This window comes from Gracilinanus agilis, chromosome 1 (genome assembly GCF_016433145.1).
Source record: "Gracilinanus agilis isolate LMUSP501 chromosome 1, AgileGrace, whole genome shotgun sequence".
In the NCBI taxonomy this organism is placed as follows: Eukaryota; Metazoa; Chordata; class Mammalia; order Didelphimorphia; family Didelphidae; genus Gracilinanus; species Gracilinanus agilis.
This window is the reverse complement of record NC_058130.1, coordinates 387,581,090-387,604,991: the sequence shown is the minus strand read 5'-3', so window position 1 is coordinate 387,604,991 and position 23,902 is coordinate 387,581,090. Positions and strand designations below refer to the sequence as shown.

Genomic DNA, 23,902 nt, shown 5'->3' with positions numbered 1-23,902 from the left:
TCCAGGATACAACAATGTATCTCAAAGACTACAGGATTTATATCAGGTATGCTGGATAGTTTAATATAAGGGAAATTATTAACATAATTGGTTATATCAACAAAAAAAGTAACAAAAGTCATAATTATAGCAATAGGTGCATGAAAAGCTTTTAACAAAATGCAACATTCATTTTTATTAAAAACATTTGAGAACAGATATAAATGGATTTTTCCTTTGAATAATAATTAGTATATATTTAAAACCATCAGCAAATGTTATCTGTAGTTAGAAAGTTAAAAGTTAGAAGGAAAAGTTAGAAACCTTCCCTACTCAGGAGTGAAACAAATATGACCATTATCATCAATATTATTTAATATTTTATTAGAAATGCTAGCAATAGCAATAAGAAAAGAAAAAGAAACTGAAGTCATTATAATGTGTAAAATTATAAAACTTCGCAAATAATATGATGATATACATAGAAAAACACAGAGATTCAACTAAAAATTTAGTTGAAACTAACAATAATTTTAGCAAAGTAGTAGGCTGTAAAATAAATCCACATAAATGATCAACATTTCATACATCGCCAACAAAATTCTGTAAAAAGATAGTAAGATATAAGCCATTTGTAGCAATCCATGTTTATATTAATTGTGATATTATTTTAAGAGTGCTCAAAAACTGGCTCTTTTATTGCTTATGATTGTTCTGTAACCTTGAGTTAAATTGAACCTCAACCTTGCCAAATTCCTAGCCCTTCCCTAAGACTACACTCCAAAAAGACTGGTCAGTTATCTCAGTCTCCTTATTTTACTTACAATAATCAATTAACATATGTATCAAAGAACAGTGGATGCCTTAGACCAGATTGAACTCCTCCTCATATGGATATTGTCTTAGAATCCAGCAGTTTGTATCTCAAGATGATTACCTCGTAATGTTAATGTATCAGACCACTTGGCTCTCCCCTTCCCCCCATATTGTTGTAACCCCAATAAAAGTACCTATGTGGCAGTTGAGGATGAAGCTCTGAACCATCTAAGCTCTTGACCATCAGAGATCCTAACCAAAAAAGCTCTTGCCCAACAGAGCTTACTTGCTTGTCTATCTTATGCCAGAACTTTCTATGTCTGTGTGTCTTTATTCTCTCTTATGTTTCTCTTTCCATTAGTCCATAACCCGTAACCCATTTTCACTCAGTCCTTGGTTCCCCTTTCTTAGTGTTCTACCCTTTAGGAATCTTCGTGGAGTCGGTGGACGGTTTTACCATTTAAAATAACCATAGATAGAATAAAATATCTAGGATTGTATCTGCTAAAACAAATCCAAAAACTAAATGAATGTAACTAGTAATTATAAAACATTTTTATACAAATAAAATCAAATTTAAATAATTGGAGAAATATTAACTGTTCATGGGTGGGTAGAGTCAATATAATTAAAATGATACTCCTACCTAAACCAAACTACTTAGTCAATGCTATTCCAATTAGATTACCAAAAAATTATTGTATTTAATTAGGAGAAAATATAACAAAATTCATTTATAAAAACAAAAGGCCAAGAAGGAATTAATGGAAAAAATGTAAAGGCAAGAGGCATAGCGATACCCATTTTAAAATTATATTATAAAGTAGTAATTATCAGAATTATCTGGTATTGGCTAAGAACGAGAAAAGCAGATCAGTGAAATAGAACGAATATACAAGAGTGATAAAAAGATTACAGTAATCCTGTTTTTGGAAAAAAAAAAAAGAAGTTTTGGGGTTTAAGATTTAGTAAAAATTGTTGGGAAAACCGGAAAGCAGTTTGGCAGAACTTGGATATAGACCAATATCTTACACCATTTACCAAGAAAAGATTAAAATAGATACATGGCTTAGGCATAAAGGGAGATACTACAAGCAAATTAGAAGAACAGAGAACATATTACCCATAAGATTTATGTACAGGAGAAAAAATTATCAGGAAACAAGAGATAGAAAGCATTGAATGACGTTTTTAAATAGATAATTTTGAATGCCTTAAATTTAAAAGGTTTTTTTACAAATTAAATTAATGTGACCAAGCTGAGAAGGAAAGCAATAAGCTAAGGGAGAAATTTTATAGACAGTTTCTCAGATAGAGGTTTCATATCTAAAAAATATAGAGAAATTTATCAAATATATAAGGATATGACACATTCCCCAAGCAATAAAAGGTCAAAAGATATGAACAGTTTTGGATGGAGAAATAAAAGAGATAGATAGATAGATAGATAGATAGATATAGAAAAATGTTGTAAATCATTATTCATTAGATGAATGCAAATCAAAATAACTCTGAGATGCCATCTCACATCTATCAAATTGGCTAACATGGTAAAAGGGCAAAATGACAAAGGTCAGAAGAGATGTGGAAAAATGAGGACACTTGTACACTGTTGGTAGAACTGTGAACTGATCCCAAACATTTTGGAGAACAATCTGGAATTAAGCTCAGTTATAAAACTTTCCATACTTTTTGGCCCAATAATACCACTATCAGGGTTATTTCCTAAGGTGATTAGGGGAAAAGGAACCTATATTTTCTAAAATATTTATAGAAGCTCTCTTTGTGGTGGCAAAAAACTGGAATTGCTAAACAAGTTGTGGCAAATGACTGTGATGGAACACTACTGCTCAATAAGAAATAACAAACAGGTTAATTTTCTTAAAACATAGAAAGGGGACAGCTAGATGGCTCAGTGGAATAAAAAAAGCCTGGCCTACAAAGTATTGATTCTAAGACAGAAGGTAAAGGTTGGGTTTTTTTTGTTTGTTTTGTTTTAAAAACCCTTACCTTCCATTTTGGAGTCAATACTGTGTATTGGCTCCAAAGCAGAAGAGTGGTAAAGGCTAGGCAATGGGGATTAAGTGACTTGCCCAGGGTCACACAGCTGGGAAGTGTCTGAGGCCAGATTTGAATTTAGGACCTCCTTTCTCTAGGGTTGGCTCTCAATCCACAGAGCTACCCAGTTGCCCCAAGAGAGGGTTTTTTTTTAATTTAAAACATGGAAATACCTACATCAAGTTATTGAGAATCCAACAAGCAGAACCAAGAGAACATTAAATAAAGCAACAGAAATACTGTTTAAAGAAATGACTTGTATATGCCCACCTCAAGAGAAAGAACTGATACACAGAAATGAACAAATCATAGTTTTATACATGCATATATCTTGTCAAATGATGCCATATCTAATAGAAGGAGCAGAGAGAAGAAGGGAGTAACCTAGGTATTTTAATGTAACAAATAAATAAATTTAAAATTATATAAACAATAGAAAGTCATTCCTAGTCTGGAGCCTCAGGGTAGATGGGAAGCCTCAGATATGATCTCAGCAAATGAGTACAGTGTTAGGGAGGATGGGCCTGAGCTTCCATGTGTTGTGGGGAAAAAAAACAACAGCCAATCCAAAGCTGGCTCAGCAGAACCAAGGAGGGGAGACAGGGACAACTTTCCCACCCACTCGCTCAGCTCAGGTTGCTGAATGAAGTCATGGGAAATAGAATAGTAAAGGGCCAACAGTTTGAATTAGGGGTGGTCCTGGCCCAGTCATATCTGCACTAAACACTGACTTTTCCACATTACCTGCCACTACAGGAGGAGCTGAGAGAGTTTGCAACACCTGTCAACTTTCTAAATCAGTTTTTAGGATAAATGGAGAAATCTGTAAGGACAATAAGTGAAAAAGGTACCTCAACTTAAACTACTGAACTTTGCCTCCCAATCTTTAGACATTTATCCTATTTCTCCCTTCACAGTTCTTTCTAGCATTATGGTGGTAACAGGGAAGGATGTAATTCTATGGTATCAACTTAGAATTGGCTTTGACAGATTCACCTACTTCTGTGATGGGGGAGGAAGTGGCGATCACCCTTCTCTCCCCCAGCCAGAGGATGAGTTTCCACCATCTTGGTGACTATAGACAATCAGGGGACCTGTCAATGCTACCAGTTTGACAAACTTGATTTCTTTCTCAGGATCACTGGTGAGGGAAGCCTCCAAATCTGGCCTTATTCTCTTCCACAAACCCAGCACCTTTGATGATCACACAGAACCAGATTGGCTGCTCAGGCTCTTGCCATAGGGGAGCTCACAAGGCAAAAACAGCTAGGAGAGAAGCCTCTCCCACCATCTTACCACCCCCAGCCACCAGAATAGAACAATGAGGACAGTGATGAAAATCATCACAGGGGTAAATAATGAAGAAAAAAGAATCAAATCAGATCAGGGGAAGGACTTCAGATAAGAAAAAATCATAAAATCATAAATCTAGAGCTAGGTGGGACCCCAGGTGCTATCTGGTCCAAACCCTTCATTTTTCAAATGAAGATTCTAAGGCAATGATGGGCAAACTACCACCCGCAGGCCAGATGCAGCCCCCTAAAATGTTCTATCCATGGCAGGACATTATTCCTAATCTGACGAATACAATGAATAGGATACAATACAATGAAACTTTGAAAGAGTTGCATTAGAAACAGACTGACAGATGAGCATTTCCTTTCCTTTGGTCCCCTCTTTAAAAAGTTTGCCCATCACTGTTCTAAGGTCTACAGACAAGAAGGGACTTGCTTGACTGGAAAGCCAGTCAGTGCTCTTCCCACTGATCCAGGTCCCTGCCTTCTTCCTTATTCTCTGGGGGCCCCACCTTTTAGCAGCTGATGAATCACTAAGGACAACCAGCTCAAGGGCTGATTAGGGAGTATACATGCCCTATAGATTTTTTTCATAGGGGACAAAATCTCCACTGTGGTTAGTCTTATCCTGATGGTCTTGGATGACCTAACTCTAGGAAACTCGGGTTACTGGAACTAAAGGAAAGGACCCTATCATAGAGGAGGGAGATTCTTCATCTTAACTGCCAGGCTCAATAGAACAAAACAGATCAGACAATGTCTAATAGCATCTTTGGCCAAGTTTAAGGGCCCCAAATATAGTTAAAAATAAGGGGCTCAGTCTCTGGTATCTGGATAATAAACCTTAGGAATTTACCATACTGCTTGGAGTCCAAAAGGATATCTTAATGACACAGTGGACCTTCAGTGGTATCAAACTCAAACTTAGAAAACCACAAATTAACATTATCTGTGTCTTATTGTATTTTATTTATTTTCTTAAACATTTCCCATTTATGTTTTATTCAGGTTTGTGCCAGGAATTTTTAACATCTTTGTACAAAAGGATTTCATCTATTTTCATGGCTTTAAATTGTGTGAAGGAAATTTACCCTTCCTCCTTTTCTGGAGTCACATCACCTACATAGGCTATGTGACTGTGAACTTGATCTGGTCATGACTCTGAATTTGAGCCTGATGTGAAAGACAGGATAAAAGGGGCAAACGAGGAAGTGTTCACTATCTCTGTCTCTGGTGTCTTGCAAAGGAAGCTGCTCCTGGGGGTGCTGCTGGACCAGCCACGTGGAAAGCTAGCCTAGCCCTTAATTTCTCTCTGTTTCTCTTCTTTTACCTATCCAAGTAATTCTAATAAACTTTATTAAATTCCAAGGACCAGAGTCCTAATTTTATTATTACAAAACCATCCCACTATGGGAACGCAAGTCCTATCTCTAGCTTTGCCTGTCTCTGAGCTCCAGGCAATCAGTCAACAAGTATGACTTCATTCAAAAAGTTAGCTAAGAGGGTAAGAAAGTTGTCCTTGTCTCTCCTTCTTGGTTCTGGTGAACCAGCTATGAGTTGAGATACTTCTATCTTTCCCATAACCTTGGATGCTCAAGTCAAGACCTCCCAACCCACCTCTGTACCACCATTATCTTCATCTTCTACATATTCTAAATGTAACTTACATCATCCCTATTCCCAACCCTTGAGAAACAGTCATTTCACCAAGCAAGCAACAGTTGAGAACTAGAATCTAGCCAATCAGGAGAGTGAGAAGGCAGCTAAGCTGATAAAGTCCTGTACATGGATTAAAGAATTCCAGGGTACAAGTTTAAAATAGGGGGTATTGGGAGTTAAAGGGACATGACTAGGAGGCAATTTAAACTAAAAGGATCTGGGATGATTTTAGTAAAGTATGAGCTCAGTATACGTCAATGGTGAGACTTATTCACAGAAAGAATGAAGATCATCCACTTTTTAAAAATCCTCACCTTCTACCTTCAAATGAATGTTAAGTATCAGTTCTAAGGCAGAAGAGCAGTAAAGGCTAAGTAACTGAGGATAAGTGACTTGCCCAGGGTCACACAGCTAAGACGTGTCTGAGGCTAGATTTGAACCCACGACCTCCCATCATCTCCAGACCTGGATCTCTATGGACTGAGCCACTTAGCTGTCCCAAGAAACTGTCCACTTTTGCAATCTGTTAAAAGGAAAAGGTCCCAACACTAAGAAATCATGGGTCCCTGGAGCACCAAGTCTTTCTGGCACAACAAACCTATAGGGCTTGATTCTCTGCTGGCAGGAACTGGGTCTCTTCCTTAGTATGGAGTTCAAGGGGACTGCTGTATCCCAATGAATTCTCAGCAAATGTTTATTGATAGGCAGCAGAGCATAATGGAAAAATTCATGGATTTGGATTACAGTCCCATCACTCACAAGCTGGATGACCTTGAGCAAATCTCTTTTTCCTGGACCTTAGCTTCCTCACTAGAACAGTAGAAAATCTGGACTAGATGATCTTCAAAAATTTTAGGAAGGACAATGATAAAGAATAGATAGAAAAAGATAACCAGGATTGTGAACTGCCTCAAAACCATATCATATAACTAAAAGAACTAAGGATATTTAACCTTTAGAAAAGCAGACTTGGTGGGAAGGAATGAGGGGAGGAAAACATGGCAGTTCTGAAGTATCTGAAGAGATGTCACAAGGAAAATGGATTAGATTTGTTTGCTTAATTCAGGCAATAGAATGAATATCGATGAAGAAGTAGAGGTTGCTGAGAGGTAGATTTAGATTGATGTCATGAAAAAAATTTCCTAATAATTAGGGCCATTGTAAAATGGAATGGGCAATCCTGGGAGGCAATGAGTTCTCATGTACTGGAGGTCTTTAAGCAAAGATTGAGAGGACCATTTGTTGAGTATGTTATAGGAAGGATTCTGAGGTAGATGGACATCTAAGGTCTCTTCTTCTGAGATTCTGCCATTTTGTGATATGTCCCAGATCCAAAATTCTAATAATTAGAGCTAATAAAACAAAACTGTATAAAAATGTTTTTTTAATTTCTCCACTGCACCAATAAACATGGCAAGTGATCTACTTTGTAGACAAATTCCATCTGCTACAGTGAATCTTGCTTCTGTCTTCATTCAAGAAGTAAAATGGTTAGGCATTAGGTAAATTCAGTGTCCCAAAAGTATTAATATGGTTCTGCATTATTAAAGTTTTAATAATGTAAAACTATCCATTAAAGCTTTAAAGCATAAAGCTGAAGTAAGACTTTTGGGACAACTTGTCTAAACAGATTCTACAAACAAAGAAGGGAAAAATCAGGGATGAGTTTGAGAGGAAAGTGACATAATGATCTTTCTATGATCTCTGGCTCTTAGATATTCCATATACCCCTAATTCCAAAGAGATTATTGTTATGTTGATCTTAACAGAGATGTTTGGGAAGCTGAAGAGATGGCCTGATACTAGAAATCTGCAGGACTCAAACCTCCCCCACATACAGGCTTGAGTGAGTAGGGAGGGGTAGGTACTCCTTACTCTCACCCCTCCCACCAAGCAGTTGGAAATGGAGGCAGGACTGATGGCTTCTGGAAAGGCTCAGCAAGGCAAATCTCTAATGATATTCACTTTCTCAACTTATATTCCCCACAGGTTTGACTGAGGGACAACAGGAGAAGCTTGGTGTCTTGTTGTTATCAGGGACAGACGAATATAACTTGTATGGGCTGAAGGAAACTTAGCTGAAGTTGGATGTAAGTATGCCCAGAATAATAAACAGGCACTGCTTCCAAAAGATGAAGTTTTTACTTATAAAAGCGGAAGGGAAGGCAGGGAAGGGGTTTCAAGGATTTGGATAAGATCTGGGAAGCCCTGAACTGTTAGGTAGAAACTGCCCCTCTCCTCCCAGGTGGGAGTGGCAGACTTTTAGCTAGCTTGCCCTCAAGCCTGTAATTATCACTTCTAATATCTAAAATAACTAAATAACAATTGTTCTGTTGCTAGAAAGGTCTAGTTCAGCTAAACAAGCAAACTACTGAGCTGAACCAAGATGGTTCTCGCCTCAGATGGCCTCCAAAGCAATCCCAAAACCTGGAACAGCAAGCAGTGTTACCTGCTCACTTCAACCCCCAGGAATCAAATGTTTAACTGCTTTCAAACTGTTCCCTCACCCAGAGTTCTCTAGGGGGGCCCCCTGGAATTTTGGGTGAGGCTTGACCCTGTGTCTTGCAGGAATTCCACCCTGCCATTTTCCATGTTGCAATTATACTTCAAAACATAGAGCAACAGAGTTTAAGGTAAGGATGACTTAGAAAAGCAACGAGAACAAGTTCATGGATATACTTGAAAATCAATTTCATTTCTTATTTAAGGGGAAAATCTGGTGCACTGAAATACTTAGACGGCAAAATCTAGTCCCTCCACCACAAAAAAACTCCTGAGGGCAACCAGATTAAAATATAGGGAAATGCTAAGAAAATAAATAAAAATATAATACAACATAAACAATGTTAATTTGTTTATTTTCTAAGTCAATAAGTGGAGTACAGCAATTCATTTCTATTTGAGTTTGACATACACTATGTATATGAATACAATGCTGAACTTGATAGCCAGGAAAACTTGGATTCTAAGTCTGATTCTGTTGCTACTGATGTGGACACAGGCACAGTCACTTAACCTCACTAGCTCTGGTTTTCTTCCCCTGTAAAATAAGGGGTTCAGATTAGATGGCCTCTAGGGTCCTTCACAGCTTTTGATCTATGCTCCTATGATGAAATTGTGCCAAATACTAGAAAGTCCCACGTGACAGAAAAAAAGATGATTAAAAATCTTAAAGTGCTTATAAAATAAAAACCCCAAAGTTTTCCTTACAAAAACCCTGTGAGGTCAGCTGTGCAAGTATCAACTCTATTTTCTAGAAGGAAAAACTGAGGCTCATAAAAATCAAGTGTCTTGCCCAGGGTCACACAATTAGTGTCAGAGAAAAGGTCTTCTTACTGCAAGTCTAGCATGATATCACAAAGCCTCCTATAAATTAGCTTTTTTTTCCCTTTTATTTTTTAATGGTTTAGAAGGTGAGGAGGGTATGGGATAGGGGAGATAGAGGACCGTGAAGACACAATTAAATCACCTGTGTGCAGCACCTCCTTCTTCTACATGTGCAACAATGATACCATGTGGTGATCGCTTTGATCCTCGGCCTCCGGTAATCTGGATGCCCAGGCCATCTGACCCTTTCACCATGTGCATCTTCCATATCCGGCAGTCTTCTCGCTGGGAGAGGGGGAAAAAAAAGAAAGGAAAAAAGTGTATTGATGTAATGACAGTGTTAAACAGGAGTCACTTCATGGAGCCATCACAGCTGGGGCAAAATCAGAAGCACTTGGAAATGGGTAGAAGAACTGAATGTTCCTTCTGTATGTCAGAACTAAAGTCTGCAGCAGGAAAGAACAATTAGTAAATTCATGAATCAAAGTGCTGTTTATACTCGCCTTGTAAAAAAAGCTCATATCCTACCAAATTTACATGCTCGCTCTCCTATCTACTATTGCTACTCCTGCTCTTAGTTAGATCATCTCAGACTCCTTGGCTCAGTAAGAGGACACAGAGGTCTGTGGCAAAAATTCTCACTCTGGAGACTTAAGAGACTTTAAAGCCAGAAGGGGACTAAGAATTAGAATGTATCTTATTTCTCTGGGACTTTATTGTCCAAATTTCTTTGGACTCATTACCTCAGTGCAATGAGCACTGACACCTTCCATGACTTAGACCCTGGTATAGACATCAAGAATACAAAAACAAAACCAAAACAGATGCTTGGTTATGCATAGAGTTTTGCCCTGTTCAAATTATACATGAAACAATAACTATCTGCTTTCTTTATCCATCATGAAAGTCCAAATCTCCTTTCAAAGTGTGGTAATGGTAAAAATCTCCCTTAGACTCGTGCTGTTAGGAATAGGCAATGTGCCCAATGAAATTGCTTGCAAAACAGAAAGAATTTGAAACATTTGGAAAATCTGAAATACATTGTCAGAAAGTGAAATGAAGCTTTATGCCACAATAAAACACACACACACACACACACACACACACACACACACACACACACACACAGGCTTGGACTTATTGCTGATGTGCAGCAAAAGGAATGTCTAGAAAAATTATTGCCAGACATTAGAGACCAGTTGGACTCATATGTACTCCCTGTTAATGCGCTTTTCTGGAGGGTCTGATTTTTCCAGAAATGCACTACTCTGCCGAAAATCTCTTCTTTAACCAAATGACCAACCAGACAGTCTGGCCAAATGCAATTTTGGAAGCTATAGAGTTACTTCAGGAGTTCATGAACCTATTAATTCTCCTCTCAATCCAAGTTTCCCAGTTCTGACTCCATCTCTCCTTGTGTCCCATTCCTGACTTCTGGAACTCTCATTTCTTCCCTATTGTCCTTCAGACAAGTGAAACCATACTTCTAGGTAGCCCATCTAAGGGCAATCATATGTATATCACTCCCACCAGCAGCCACTCCTTGACTCTGGATTCCTGGGACCAATTTACTACTCCCCAACACATACCATGATCAGAAATACCTAATCAAATATTCTTTTTATTAGCTGATATCAATAAGTTTCTGAATATGTCCTCCAATTGCAGAGGAGGGCCCCACAATAAAGTTGGTCACATGTCAAAGTGAGCGACTAAATAAGCTGGAGCTAAGCTGTGGGATGGGGGCAGCTCGGTGATGAACTAGAAAATGGGCTTGACGTCAGAAAGATTCCTCTTCCTGAGTTCAAATCTGGCTGGAGACACTTCCTAGCTATGTGACTCTGAGCAAGTCACTTAGCTTGTTTGTCTCAGTTTCTTCATCTATAAAATAAGTTGGAGAAGGAAATGGCAAACCACTCCTGTATCTCTGACAAGAAAACCCCAAATGGATTCATGAAGAGCCAGACATGACTGAAATGACTGAACAACAGCAAAGTCATGGGGTTGTCTTACCTATACCATGCCAGGTTGTGACTCAGCTCTGGTGGTCTGGGAAAGTAGGACCCTGCTCCTTATAAAAGTGGGGAGAGAGGGCAGTAGCTAGGTGGCTCAATAAGTAGATATGAGAGCCAGACCTAGAGATGGGAGGTTCTAGATTTAAATCTGGCCTCAGACACTTCCTAGCTGTGTGACCCTGGGCAAGTCACTTAACCAACCTCCATTGCCTAGCCCTTACCACTCTTCTGCCTTGGAACCAATATATAGTTCTGATTCTAAGACAGAAGGTAAGGTTGTTTTTTTAAAATTAAATTTAAATTTAAAAAGAAAAAGTGGTATGGTATATTGGGTAGAACAATGATTGGACTTGAAGTCAGGAAGTCTTGGGTTTTAATCCTGCTCCAAATGCTTACTATATGACCCTCATTTAGCCTATTTTCAATAAATGGCCTCAATAATAGACCCTACCTCACATAGTTATTGTGAGGATCAAATCAAATTACACGTTAGTGTACATGTACATATACATACATATGCATATATATGTAAATTCTCAAACCTTAAAGCACAATTTAAAATGAGTTATTATTATTATGACTCTTGGCTCAGAAAAAAAAAAAAAGAAGTATACGAATGATTGTTATGGTCCAACCCCAGGAATAGGCAAACTTATCTGGTTTTAGTTGAGTCTTAAAAAAGGGAGAAGTGGGGAGAGGGTAATTTTCTTTTGGAAACACAAAATTCAGATTGGAAACAAGGCACACAGGAAGTGAACAAACTCTCCATTTCGGTTTTATTTGTTCATCTGTAAACATTGGTAAAATCAATAATTTGGGTTTTTGTAAGAGGGGAGATTGGCTGGGACGTGTGGTTGCCTCAGGGCAGGGAACACCCAGTGGGGCACTTCTTTTACCCAGACAAGTTGAAGAAGTATAATGATTTGTTGAGAGTCTGATAGCTGGCATGTGTCAGAGGCAAATCTTGATTCAAAGGCTTGTATTTGGATCCAGAGTGAATTGCACATTAGCTCTCAGAAATAATGGGGGGAAAAAACCAGGCATCCCTACAGTTTGCATTTCTCCAGGCTGCAATGTGTTTTAATATTACAAGCAGCAAATCTATTTCCCAGTTGGCTTCTCCAGATGCTAATGTGTTGGATACATCACAAAATTTAATCCTTTGGAGATCACAGAGTCAGAAAAGTAGAAAGAAAATTGCCTATCAACATAACTCGCACTCTCTGCATCTAAAGCCTCTTAGATAATTACATGAAAAACAAAGGCAGACAGCACCAAAGTGACTTATCCAAAGTCACACAGTTAATAAATGTCTGAAACTGAATTTGACTCAAGTTTTCCCAACTGTGCTTCCTCTCAATGTTAACAAAGTGAAAATAATATTTCTCATGTGATTTGTGACCTGATTCTGAAGGCAATTTCAAAAGAGGGGTTCCAAAAATGGTTTGAATAATGACAGTACCTTTGTAACAATCTTATAGATTCCCAAGGTGGTTGACTAGAAAGAAAGCATTTGCTAGGATCTGTAAGTTCTGGTAGGTTTATTCAAACAATCTTTTTTGTTGCTTTGCTTACTACCAGTAAGATCCTAGGGGCAGAACTGAATATCAGACCTGAAAGGCCATAGCTAGATTTCCAGAAAGTGATAGGCTGGTGTGTTTCTCCTCTATTCCTCCATTATTTCCCCTAAAAATAATAATCATATCAGGAACATTCAGTTTTCTAAGAGGTTTCTATTTTATTCTTATATCCCAAAAACAAAACTTGGATTTGAATTCTTATGCAAGATCCTTCCCTATTTAAGGCCTCTATGTTTTGAGTGGGAGAGGGACTAGAAAGAGGGAAAGAATTCAGAACTAAATTTTTTTTGAAAAGAATGTTAACAAACAATTTTCAAAAAATTTTAATAATTCCTTCAAGAGGAAGGATGAAATATAAATGGACATGACCAACCTGGGAATGTGTTTTGCTTGGATATTCAGCAGGTAGGTGACACAAGAGATAGAGCACCCAGTCTAAATTCAGGAAGACCCAAGTTCAAACCTGGCCTCAGACTGGGTATATGACCCTGAGCAAGTCACTTGATCTCTGTTTGCCTCAGTTTCCTCAGCTATAAAATAGGAATAATAATTGCATCTACCTCCCAGAGTTGTCATGAGAATCAAATGAGATAATAACTGCAAGGCTCTTTAGCATAGTGCCTGGCAAATATATATATATATACACACACATGCACACATATTTATACATGTTATATGTGTAATATATATATGTATGTGTATATATATATATATTTGGCTATATAAATGTTAGTTATTTGTTATACAGGTTTTAAAGGTTTTCTATTTTTTTCTTACTTGGGGGGAGATGAAAGGAAGAGAAAATAAATGCTTTCTAAATGGAGAGGAAAGCAAAATAAAAGTTACGTACGAAATAAAATAAAAATTCTGAATCCAATGGAGTGACATCTTGAAAAAAAAAAAAAACAACTGACATTAGAAAGAACTCCACTGGCTGGGGAGAATGAAGTTCCTGTTTTCAGGAAAAAGGGCGTCTCTCACCAAACACTGCCCTGCCCCTAAGAGACAATAGTGTGTGTTAACTGAAGAATTCCTCAAAGGTTTTCCATGAGGAGTCAGCAACTTTCTAGCACATAAGAACAGCTCACTAGCCAGGAGAAGGCCTATTTTTACATTTCACTGTAATGGCCCCAAGTGAATACCACAGCTGAACTGCCAGTTAGTGAGAGCTGAGAATATGTAAGCATGGGAAGGAAACACAACCGGATGGGCAGGAACAGAAATCCTTAATTCTCAGCTTTCTCCATAGGTCACTGGACATTCTGGGAGGGAGAAATCCTGAACTTTCTCTAAGTTTACTCATTTTGCTTTTAATTTAAAAGAATCTCAATTTCACAATCTGAAGAGTCTGAACTTAGCATAATGTTAGGAGGACAGAGCACTGCATTAGTCTATGAGTACCCACACCTGACTAGGAGCTGTAGAGAAACAAGGTGCTTGACTAAGGACTGAATAGGAGAATGGGGAGGGATCACAGCTAGAAAAACACAGTAATTTCATCTAGAGCAGTGATTCCCAAAGTGGGCACCACTGCCCCCTGGTGGGTGCTGCAGCAATTCAGGGTGGTGAGGTGATGGTCACAGGTGCATTTATCTTTCCTACTAATTGCTATTAAATTTTTTAAAAATTAATTTCCAGGGGGCTAAGTAATATTTTTTCCGGAAAGGGGGCGGTAGGCCAAAAAAGTTTGGGAACCAATGATCTAGAGCTATAAGTCTATCTTTTTGACACCAGGATTCTCCTAGTGGGGCACCTAGGTGGTACAGGAGATATAATGCCAATCTTGGAGTCAAGAAGATGCCTCTCCTGGAATTAAACCTGGCCTCAGATACCTTTTAGCTGTGTGACCCTGGGAAAATTCCTTAACCCTGTTGACCTCAGTTTCCTCATCTGTAAAATGAGCTAGAGAAGAAAATGGAAAACCATTCTAGAATGTTTGCCAAGAAAATCCCAGATGGGGTCACAAAGAGGCAGATACAGCTGAAAAACAATTGAAGAACAACAATAAATTCTACTAGGAATAGGTGATGTGGCAGAATGGATAAGAAGCTGGCCTCAGAGTCAGAAAGACCTGGGTTCTAGTCTTGTCTCTGATAAACACTGTCTGTGGGACTCTGGGCAAGTCAATTTTTCAATCCCAGGCAATTCTCTAAGACTCTAAGTTGTAGAACTGTTTCTAATCAGCACTGGGGGGAGAGGGTTTTATCCCAGGAATTCTCTATAACAACTAAATCATAGTTCCATTCAAAGGGGAAAAAAATTCTCCCAGTAATCCAATAGAACTGCAATTCGAAGAACAGAATTATCTCAGAAGAATCAGACCTATAGGTGATCCAAAGAGTCACAGTGGGCATCCCTAAGGACAAGTTGAGAATGAGAAGTGGTGTAGAAGATATATTAAAGATATATATGACTAGAAAAAGGAGACAGACTTGTCACATCAAGATCAAGTGAGTGTTGCCCTGCTATTCACAGAATGGTAAAAGAACCAGAGGAAGATATCCAGGTGACTGGAGAGAGTCATGGGAGGGCTTAGACATGAGTCCCAAAGGATAAAACAGTATGAAAGCCTTGTGACAATGATGCAGGGAGTAAACTGCCCTGTGATAAGATCATGGGACCACTGACTTATGCAAGTACTGAAACCTGAATTCCTACTTTCCCCATTCATGGACCTTTGATCTCACTGAATCTAGAAGTTGAACAATCTCCACAAAGCAAATCAATGAAATTCCCATGGGGCCAGGCCATTAGGAAGTGATTCCTCCCAGCCCAATGTCCAACCATCCCTCAACTCGCCATCCCCTAAAATGGCCCAATGGACAGAGCAAGTGCCTGATTCTAGATCAACTCCTTGTTTTCAAAGATACAAGTGCAGAAAAAAAATAACTATTTGCTAAACATTTATATACCAGGCACTAAGTTCGGTGCTAGTGTGTTTTCATTCAGCAAATCACTGGAAGCCAGACTTGTTATGCATTACCATCGACTTCCTTCCCCAAACTCTTAATTACTCTTGATGCAGTTTTTTCCAATCTTAGTAGTAGAACAAACAAAGGCTCTACCATATATCCTACTTCCCTTCGATCTTATCTTTTAACTTTTCTGTGCCTTCATTAGAGGAAGAAAATGCAATGTCCAGTGTAAAATGAGGCAAGATAGTCTAAAGGAAAAATCCATGGTATGGAGTTCAGGAGACTTGGATTCTAGGGTCAGATTAGCCAGTCAAAGTCTATGGGATCTTGGGTAAATCAGCTTACTTCTTGGGTCTTAATTTCCTCCTATTAAAGGGGCATTTGATTAGGTGACTCCTAAGGTTCCTTCTAATTATAGGCTATGTTTTTGTTTATGTACACAATTGAAGTGTTATTAGGAAGTTGTATTATATTGCTGGTTTGAGGGAATTAAGTCTTGCTTCATCTGCTATTCTTTCCTATTTAAAACAGTTGCTTTGAGCACTTAATTTTTGTCTCATAAAGTCAGAGTAAGAAAGATACTACTTAAGTCAATTAAAGAAATATGTATTAGGTACCAACTGTGAATAAAACACTGAACTAGTTACCAGAGGTGGGCCAGACCGTATATAATGAAAAAAATAAAATCTCTCATTGGTTTAGAGCCTAAGGGTGGGAAGGGGATATGATAAGCACACATTAAATAGGCATAATACAAGATTAAATAAATGAATTAGAGAGGTGCAAAGAAAAGCACTATGGGATGCCCAAGGGAAAGAAGTTCCTATTATTGATTGAGAAAGAAAAGGCTACCTGGAGGAGGGAGAGTTCAACAAGCAAAGAGGAAGTAAGAAGACTACTCTGAACCTAGGAACAACATAAGCAATCAGCTTTAAATAACAAAGGCAACAGGTACCAGCTAGGTAGCACAGTGGATAGAGCACTGGGTTTGGAATCAGCAAAATTACTCTTCATGAGTTAAAATATTCCCTCAGGCACTTATTAGCTATTAGCCACCTATGACAGGTCACTTAACCCAGTTTGCCTCAGATTATTAATTTGTAAAATGAGCTGAAGGAAATGGCAGGCCACTCCAGTATTTTTGTTGCAGTCAGACACAACTGAAATGACTCAATAACAAACAGCAAACACTATGTACATAACCTGGGCACACAAAGACAAAAACAGAGTTCCTGCCTTCAAGAAACTTATCTTCTAAGGGAAGAAAGACATACACAGAAAGGTAAATACAAATTAAATACAAAGTCTGTACTGGGATGATGGTAGTAGGAATAGAAAAAGAGGAAGACTAAACAGAACAATCTGGATACGAATGGTAAAAAACAGAGAAGGATTAAGTATGAGATTTGAATCATAGTAAAACAGGATTAATGATTTATTAATGACAGAATTACTGAAGTCATAAGATATGAAGGGGTTTTTAAAAGAAAAAAAGAAGTTTGAGTTTTGATAAGTTTAGTTGGAGATACCAATAGGATCTGCAAGTAGAAATTTCATAGGGATAGATGAAAATGTAAATACAGAGCTCAAATGAAAACTCAGCGCTAGCAATGAGGATTTAGGAATAATCTGTGTGGAGATGGTAGTTAAAGCCATTAGCATAAATGAAAGTTTCAAGGTAAAGAGGTTAGAGTAGTGATGGCAAACCTATGGCACATGTGCCAAAAAGGGAATGCAGAGCCCTCTCTGTGGGCACAATTGCAGTCACCCACAGATTTTGTAACTCCAAAGCCAGAGGGACTCAGGGCAGAGCTATTCTCTTCCCCCTCTTCATGCATCTGAGGACATTTCTCACTTCACCCTCCCCTCTGCCCAATAGCTCAGTGAGAGTGCTTTCTCCCTCCATGTCTGAGAGGGTAAGACTTTGTGGGGCGAGAAGGACCTCACATGCTGCATGAAAGTGTGTGCATTCAGCAGCCTGCTGAGTCTGTGGTGATGATTCCCATGGTGGGTTTGAGGAGAAGCTAGGTTTGAAGGGAGCATAGCTCCTAGTGTGGCACATAGCTGGAGGGGAGTGCTGGGAACACTTCCTCCTCCTCTCAACACATGCCTCTCTACCCAGCAGCTCATGTTAAAAATGGGAATGGGGAGAGAGGACACACACTCACACTGACCTCTGTGTGAGTGTTACCGGTAAAAGGGCTATATCTCTCCCCACCTGACAGGCTCTGCTGGACTAAGCCTGCCAAGCTGTCTCCTTTCAACAGTTGCCTAGGCAGGGAACCACTGAGAAGTTGTATGTGTAGTCAACTTCTCTAGTTCCTCAACCTGGGGTTGGTTTGAATGTTGATATGGGCTATTAAATGCACTGAATGGATAACGCTATGAGTCTGACTGTGTGACTATCTTCTCCTTCCTAATGGCTTTAGATATATTCGCCACTCAGGAAAGGTACTTCAATCTTTGACTTGGTAGCAAACAACTGTATTTAATTCTGGCTTAACAAGGGAAAGGATAGAGGATCTGGGAATGCTATTGCTAATTATCTAAGGAGATGATCAAAGCTATAGAGGTTGCTGGATCAGGTAGAGGCTGGAGATTCTTCACCCTCTCACAAACTTTGGCTTGACTTGACCAAAGAAGAGGGAAGGCTATTGATGATCTTCTTGAATGACAGTGGTACTGCTCTCTGTCTCTCAGCTCTATTGATGGTAAGATATAATGGCTTTCCAGGTCTCTCAGGCAAGGAAGTTGAATTGCAGATATAGGGCCTATCCCTCCTTCTCTTGAACCTTCCACCACCCAAGATTGCTCCAGAATGAGCCCTCTTGCGCTGTGCATGATGGGTATTTATAAGGTTGGCTCCAACTGACTTTTGGCCATGGCTCATGGCACCTGGGTACATTTCGAGGTCTCCAACTGATGATCTTGTCACTCAAAGTGGTTTCCATCTTGTCCCAGAAATTCATTATAATACTCAATGGGAGCACTCACTCCCTCCCTCCCCTGTTTGGGATAATGGGAAGGGCAAGGCAGGGGGGATGACATGGCACTCAGTCTGGGGAGTTCACTTGGTCTGGGGGCGGTGGGGAGAATGGAGCCCGACACTCCATCTCTAACAGGTTTGCTATCACTAGTATAGAGTCTTCTCTAGTTCTCTATAGAAGATAGCTAAGAACAGAACTGAGGGCACTAACTACAAGGAATTAGGAAGAATATAAAGAACTAGTGAAGAAGAAAGAGAAGGTAATGGGAAAATAGAAAAACCAGAACTATAATGTCTCAGAAATAATAAGAGAATAAAGTTTCCAGACATAGAATGGACTTCTATGTCTGGAAACTTTGTTCTCAATCAATAAGCAAGCATTTATTAACTGCCTACTATATAATAGGAGCTTATATTCTAACAGGAGAGACAATATTACATAGATAATTAGATTTGCATAATAAGTATAAAATGATGAAAAAAAAATCTAAAAAGTAGTTTGACAATGCATACCCTTTAGTCTAATAATACCACTACTAGGCCTATATCCCAGAAAGATAAAAAAGGGGAAAGGACCTACTTGTACAAAAATATTTATAGATGTCATTTTTGTGGTGGCAAAGAATTAGAAATTAAAGGAATGTCCCTCGATTGGGGAATGGCTGAACAAATTGTGGTATATGATGGTGATGGAATACTATTGTGCTCTAAGGAATGATGAACAGGATGATTTCAGAAAGAGCTACATGAACTGATGCAAAGTAAAATCAGCAGAATCAGGAGAACATTATGCACAGTAACAGCAATATTATGGAATGATCAACTGTGATAGACAATACAATGACCCAGGAAAATTCTGAGGGATTTATGACAAAGAATGTAACCCATTTCCAGAAAAAGAAGTGTTGAAGTGTTAGAGTCAGAATGCAGATGAAAGCATACAATTTCTCAATTGTTTATTTGGGTTTATGTTTTGGGGTTTTGGTTTTATAAAATTATTCACTCACAAAAGTGAATAACATGGAAATTAAAAAAATAAAATAAAAGGTACTTTGAGAGGGAAAGCCCTAGCAATTGGTGGGATCAGAAAAGGCTTCATGTAGAAGATGGTTCATCTTCTCATCATCATGAGCTATGTCTTTAAGGAAGAGAGGGTTTCTAGGAAGTGGAAGCAAGGAGGGAGTACAATAAAGGCATAGGAAATGGCTGGTGAAAAGGCACAGAGATGAGTGAGGGAGTGCCTCCTGACAAAAAAAAGGAGAAGAACTGTGTGGCTGGCTCACAAAATATAAGGGGATGGGATTATATGATGAGGTTGGAAAATAGGTTAGGACAATGTAGTGGAAGGCTTTAAAAGTTAATGAAGGCATTTGTATTTTTCTCTTAGAGACATTAGGGAAGCACTAAAGCTTACTGAGTAGGAAAGTGACATGGTCAGATTTGTGCTAAAGGAATATCACTTTGGCAGCTGAGAGAAGGAAATTATATGGAGTAGAAAGGTATAAAGTGCTACAAAAAGGTTAGAAAGGAAGAAGAAAGGAAGCAACTGTTTCATTTGGAAACTGAGAGATCATTGCTAACCTTAAAAGAGATTTTCAGTAGAATGGCAGGGATGAAGTCACACTGCAATGAAAAATGGAAAGGATGGATGGTGGATATAGACAACTCTGGCAAGAAAAATAGCAGTGAAAGGAAGAAAGATGCTATTAGCTAGATAGAGCAGAAAGTGAAAAACATTTTTTGGATTATAAAAACAAGTTGGTTTTGTCCATCCTTCATTTTCAAAGAGGACCAGTGACATCACGAGGATGATATCTTGACTTCTTACTCCTAAGCTAGATAAAAGTGAAGCAGAATTGAGCAAAATTGTCAGCCTCACTCTCTCAAGGCCAATGACAAGACAAAAATCAGGATGGCTGGTGACTAAGGCCTATCAGTTACTCTTCAACCTGGTTAGGACCATCTGCCAAGATGGTTTACCAGGATATGGCTGCTTCCCATGCTACAGCTTCTTGGAGTCACAGGTGAGAGCTGGATAAAAGATGGACATCAAAGGTAGATAAACACTCCTGAAAAGAGATTAGCAAGCCCTTGCACCAGAGGTGCTAGTCCTCTTCCTCAGGAAGGAAAACTGGATGACAGATGATGGATTGACAGATAAGATAGGTTGATGGAACACAGTTATTAAATGTTTAATATGTGCCAGTTTCAGGACTAAGATATAAGGAATATAAACAAGCTATATAGACCATGTCCTCAGGAAACTTATATTCTTTTTTTTTTTAAACCCTTGTACTTCGGTGTATTGTCTCATAGGTGGAAGAGTGGTAAGGGTGGGCAATGGGGGTCAAGTGACTTGCCCAGGGTCACACAGCTGGGAAGTGGCTGAGGCCGAACTTATATTCTAATGGAAGCAATAAGCCACAACAAAATGCAGCTGGCAAATCAGAGGGAGGTGGAGATTGTTGAGAAGAGATTTGAAGGCTTGGTTTCAGGTAAAGAAAGGTAAGCCCACCTCTCAAGAGCTGTGCCTCAAGGGTAGTACCCAAGGTTCCAACGAAAAAGGATGAAGATGATTGTCAGCACGTAATGGAATTAAGAGAAAAGTAAACAGGTTTGTTGGGAAAAGTTAATAGATACAGAGAAGTTCAAGATATTGAGAAACAAGAAATAGTTGGTGAGGCAAGTTCCAGGAGGAGGCAAGAGAAGATGGGATCAAGGGCACAGGTGGAACAATTAATTTGATCAATCAGCCCTTCTCCCTTTGAGACAGAAAATAAAAGATCAAACAAAGTGGGAGATGATGCTGAGAAGTTTCGAAGAAGAGTGATGAGAGAGATGCCATATTATATTGTTTCATTATTTTGAATGACCTAGAAAGCTAAGGCATCTGCTAGATGGAAGGGAGAGAAAAAGGTAAGATAAGAAAGCAGAAAATGCTTACAACAATCATTGTTTGGAATAAAATAAGGAGTTAATAAGAACATGAGTACTGTGAAATAGTGGTGAGAATTTAGCTACAGTTATGCACCATGAATTTATAGTGAGTAAAACAAGCTCATTTTAGATGATGGGATCATAGATTTAGATTTGTAAAAAACTTTAGAAATCATTAAATCCAAAATCCTCTCACTTTATAGTAGAGAAAACCAAGCCCCAGAGATGTTAAGTGACTTACCCAGGATCACAGAGCTAGTAGGTATTTGAGGCATGATTTGAATCCATGACTTCTTGATTCCAGATTAAGGACTCTTATCAGGTTGTTAGGGTTATTATTATTATTATTATTATTATTATTATTATTATTTCCATGATTCTCTGCAGGAGTTCTAGAGTTCTAGTCCTTGGTTAAATTTCAGGAAATATATGAACTTGGATGGGAAAAAAATATATCTTTTTTTACTAGCCTTTAGTTTCTTTTGTAATCCTATGCCATTTTATAACATGCATTAAAAAATACTATGCTGAGGAGGACCTATAGACTTCTTTGATTTGCCAAATGGGGCCCACAACAGAAAAAGGTTAAGAATACCTGTTCTGAAGCCATTTTTGGCAAGGTTGAAGTTAGAGGTGAGACACCATGTAGAAAAGGTTTTATCCAGGGTTGGGAACAGTCAACCAGGAACACTGAAAGTCAAAGGGGAAAGGGAATTGTGGCATCATAGATCTAGGGCTATAATGGACTTCACAAGCCACTTATTTATAGATGAAGAAACTGAGGCCAGAGGGGTTAAGTAACCAGCCAAAGACAATACTCATAGTAAGCATGAAGCAGAATCATAACCCAGTTCCTCAGGCTCCAGAGCCATTAGATTACAGACTACACCTTGCCACCCTATTTTTTAGACAATGGTTAAGTAAATCATCAAAGTGGTAGATTGTGGAATCAAGGTTCATTATAGCGATAAGTCATGTCAGAGTGTCAAAGTGAAGAAGATAAACTAAGAGAATATGGAAAAGTCAAGGGACTAGAGATCATTACATAGGTGAAGAATGGGGTCATGTCACGCAAGAAAAATGGAAGAAGCAGAAGATATAAGTAAACCTCAGAGGCTATAGTTCTATGAAATGACAAGATTTGAGGAATGACTCTTCCAGGCTAGACAGAGGGGGGTGAGAGGTAAGATAAGAAATATCAGATAAGGAGTTTAGAGGAGTTATTAGCATCGATATTGAAGTATTATAACTCAAGGAAAACAACAGGGAACAGGGTGAAGAGAAAGATGGTTATTCCAGAGTTTAAATTATTGAGAAAGTTGAAAAAGTAACTCAGAGATTGGTAGAAGAGAAGAGGAATGATGAGACAAAGTAGTACCAGCAGTTTTAAAGTACTTCAAATGAAGAAAAATTTATTGAGGGGTTGAAGTAGACAAAAGTGACAGTGGACCCTTTTCATCTGGTCTTATGTTAGAAAGAACAGGAAAAGAAATTAAACAACCAGCATTTATTAAATACAATGTATGCCAAAAAATATGGTAGGTACCAAATTCATTTTTTTAAATGTCCTAGCCCTCTAGGAGCTTACATTCTATTGCCTTGAATGGAAAGGACATGGCATATCCAACCACAGTATGGATGGGGTGGGTATAATTGGACTTCATTTAAGGGAGGGAGGTAGAAAGCGTATTTGTTGAAAACTTTCAGGATATAATTTTCTGAGAACTGAGGAATAACAGTGAAACAAATTAGAACTGTAGGACCACAAAATCATGTATTAAGATCTGGAAAGAACCATAGAGATTATCTAGTCAAACTCTTTCATCTACAAATGAGGAAACAGAGAAGATAAGTGTTTTGCTTGTGGTCATACACATAGTAAGTGGCAGAGCCAAAATTAGAACATTGATGCCCTAACGCTAAATAAAACATTTTTTAAAACCCTTTCTTTCTGATTTAGAATCAAAACTATGTAACAGGGAAATTGGGATTAAGTGACATGCCCAAGGTCACACAGCGAGGACATGTCTGGGGCCAGATATGAATCCAAGACTCTAAGCCTGGCTCTCAATCCATCGAGCCACTTACCTGTCCTACCCCAACCCCAAATCCAGCATTTTTGCAAGGCAAAAGTGGATTGGAAAAGACTTGAAAAGGCTTCGCTTGCCAAAATAGTCTTCCACTAAACTTGCTCTGCTCACTCATTGTGACCCCTAGAGTCCTCTGACTAGTCTCTCCCAACCTTGGCTTCACTTGCATCCATACACAGAAGGATCCTTTTGATAGTTACTAATACTCTCTGAAAACTAAGTATCTGTGATATGGCAACAAATTA

At 38.6% G+C, this 23,902-nt stretch overlaps 1 protein-coding gene across 1 annotated transcript in view; it reads right to left on the bottom strand.

The window, feature by feature from the left end:
• PDZD2 (PDZ domain containing 2) overlaps window positions 1-23,902 on the bottom strand; it is a 348,778-nt gene that overhangs the window by 122,581 nt on the left and 202,295 nt on the right. Inside the window, exon 3 of the mRNA XM_044664497.1 lies at window positions 9,277-9,419. Within this exon, the coding sequence (XP_044520432.1) occupies window positions 9,277-9,419 (143 nt within the window). The remainder of the gene's footprint in view (window positions 1-9,276; window positions 9,420-23,902) is intronic.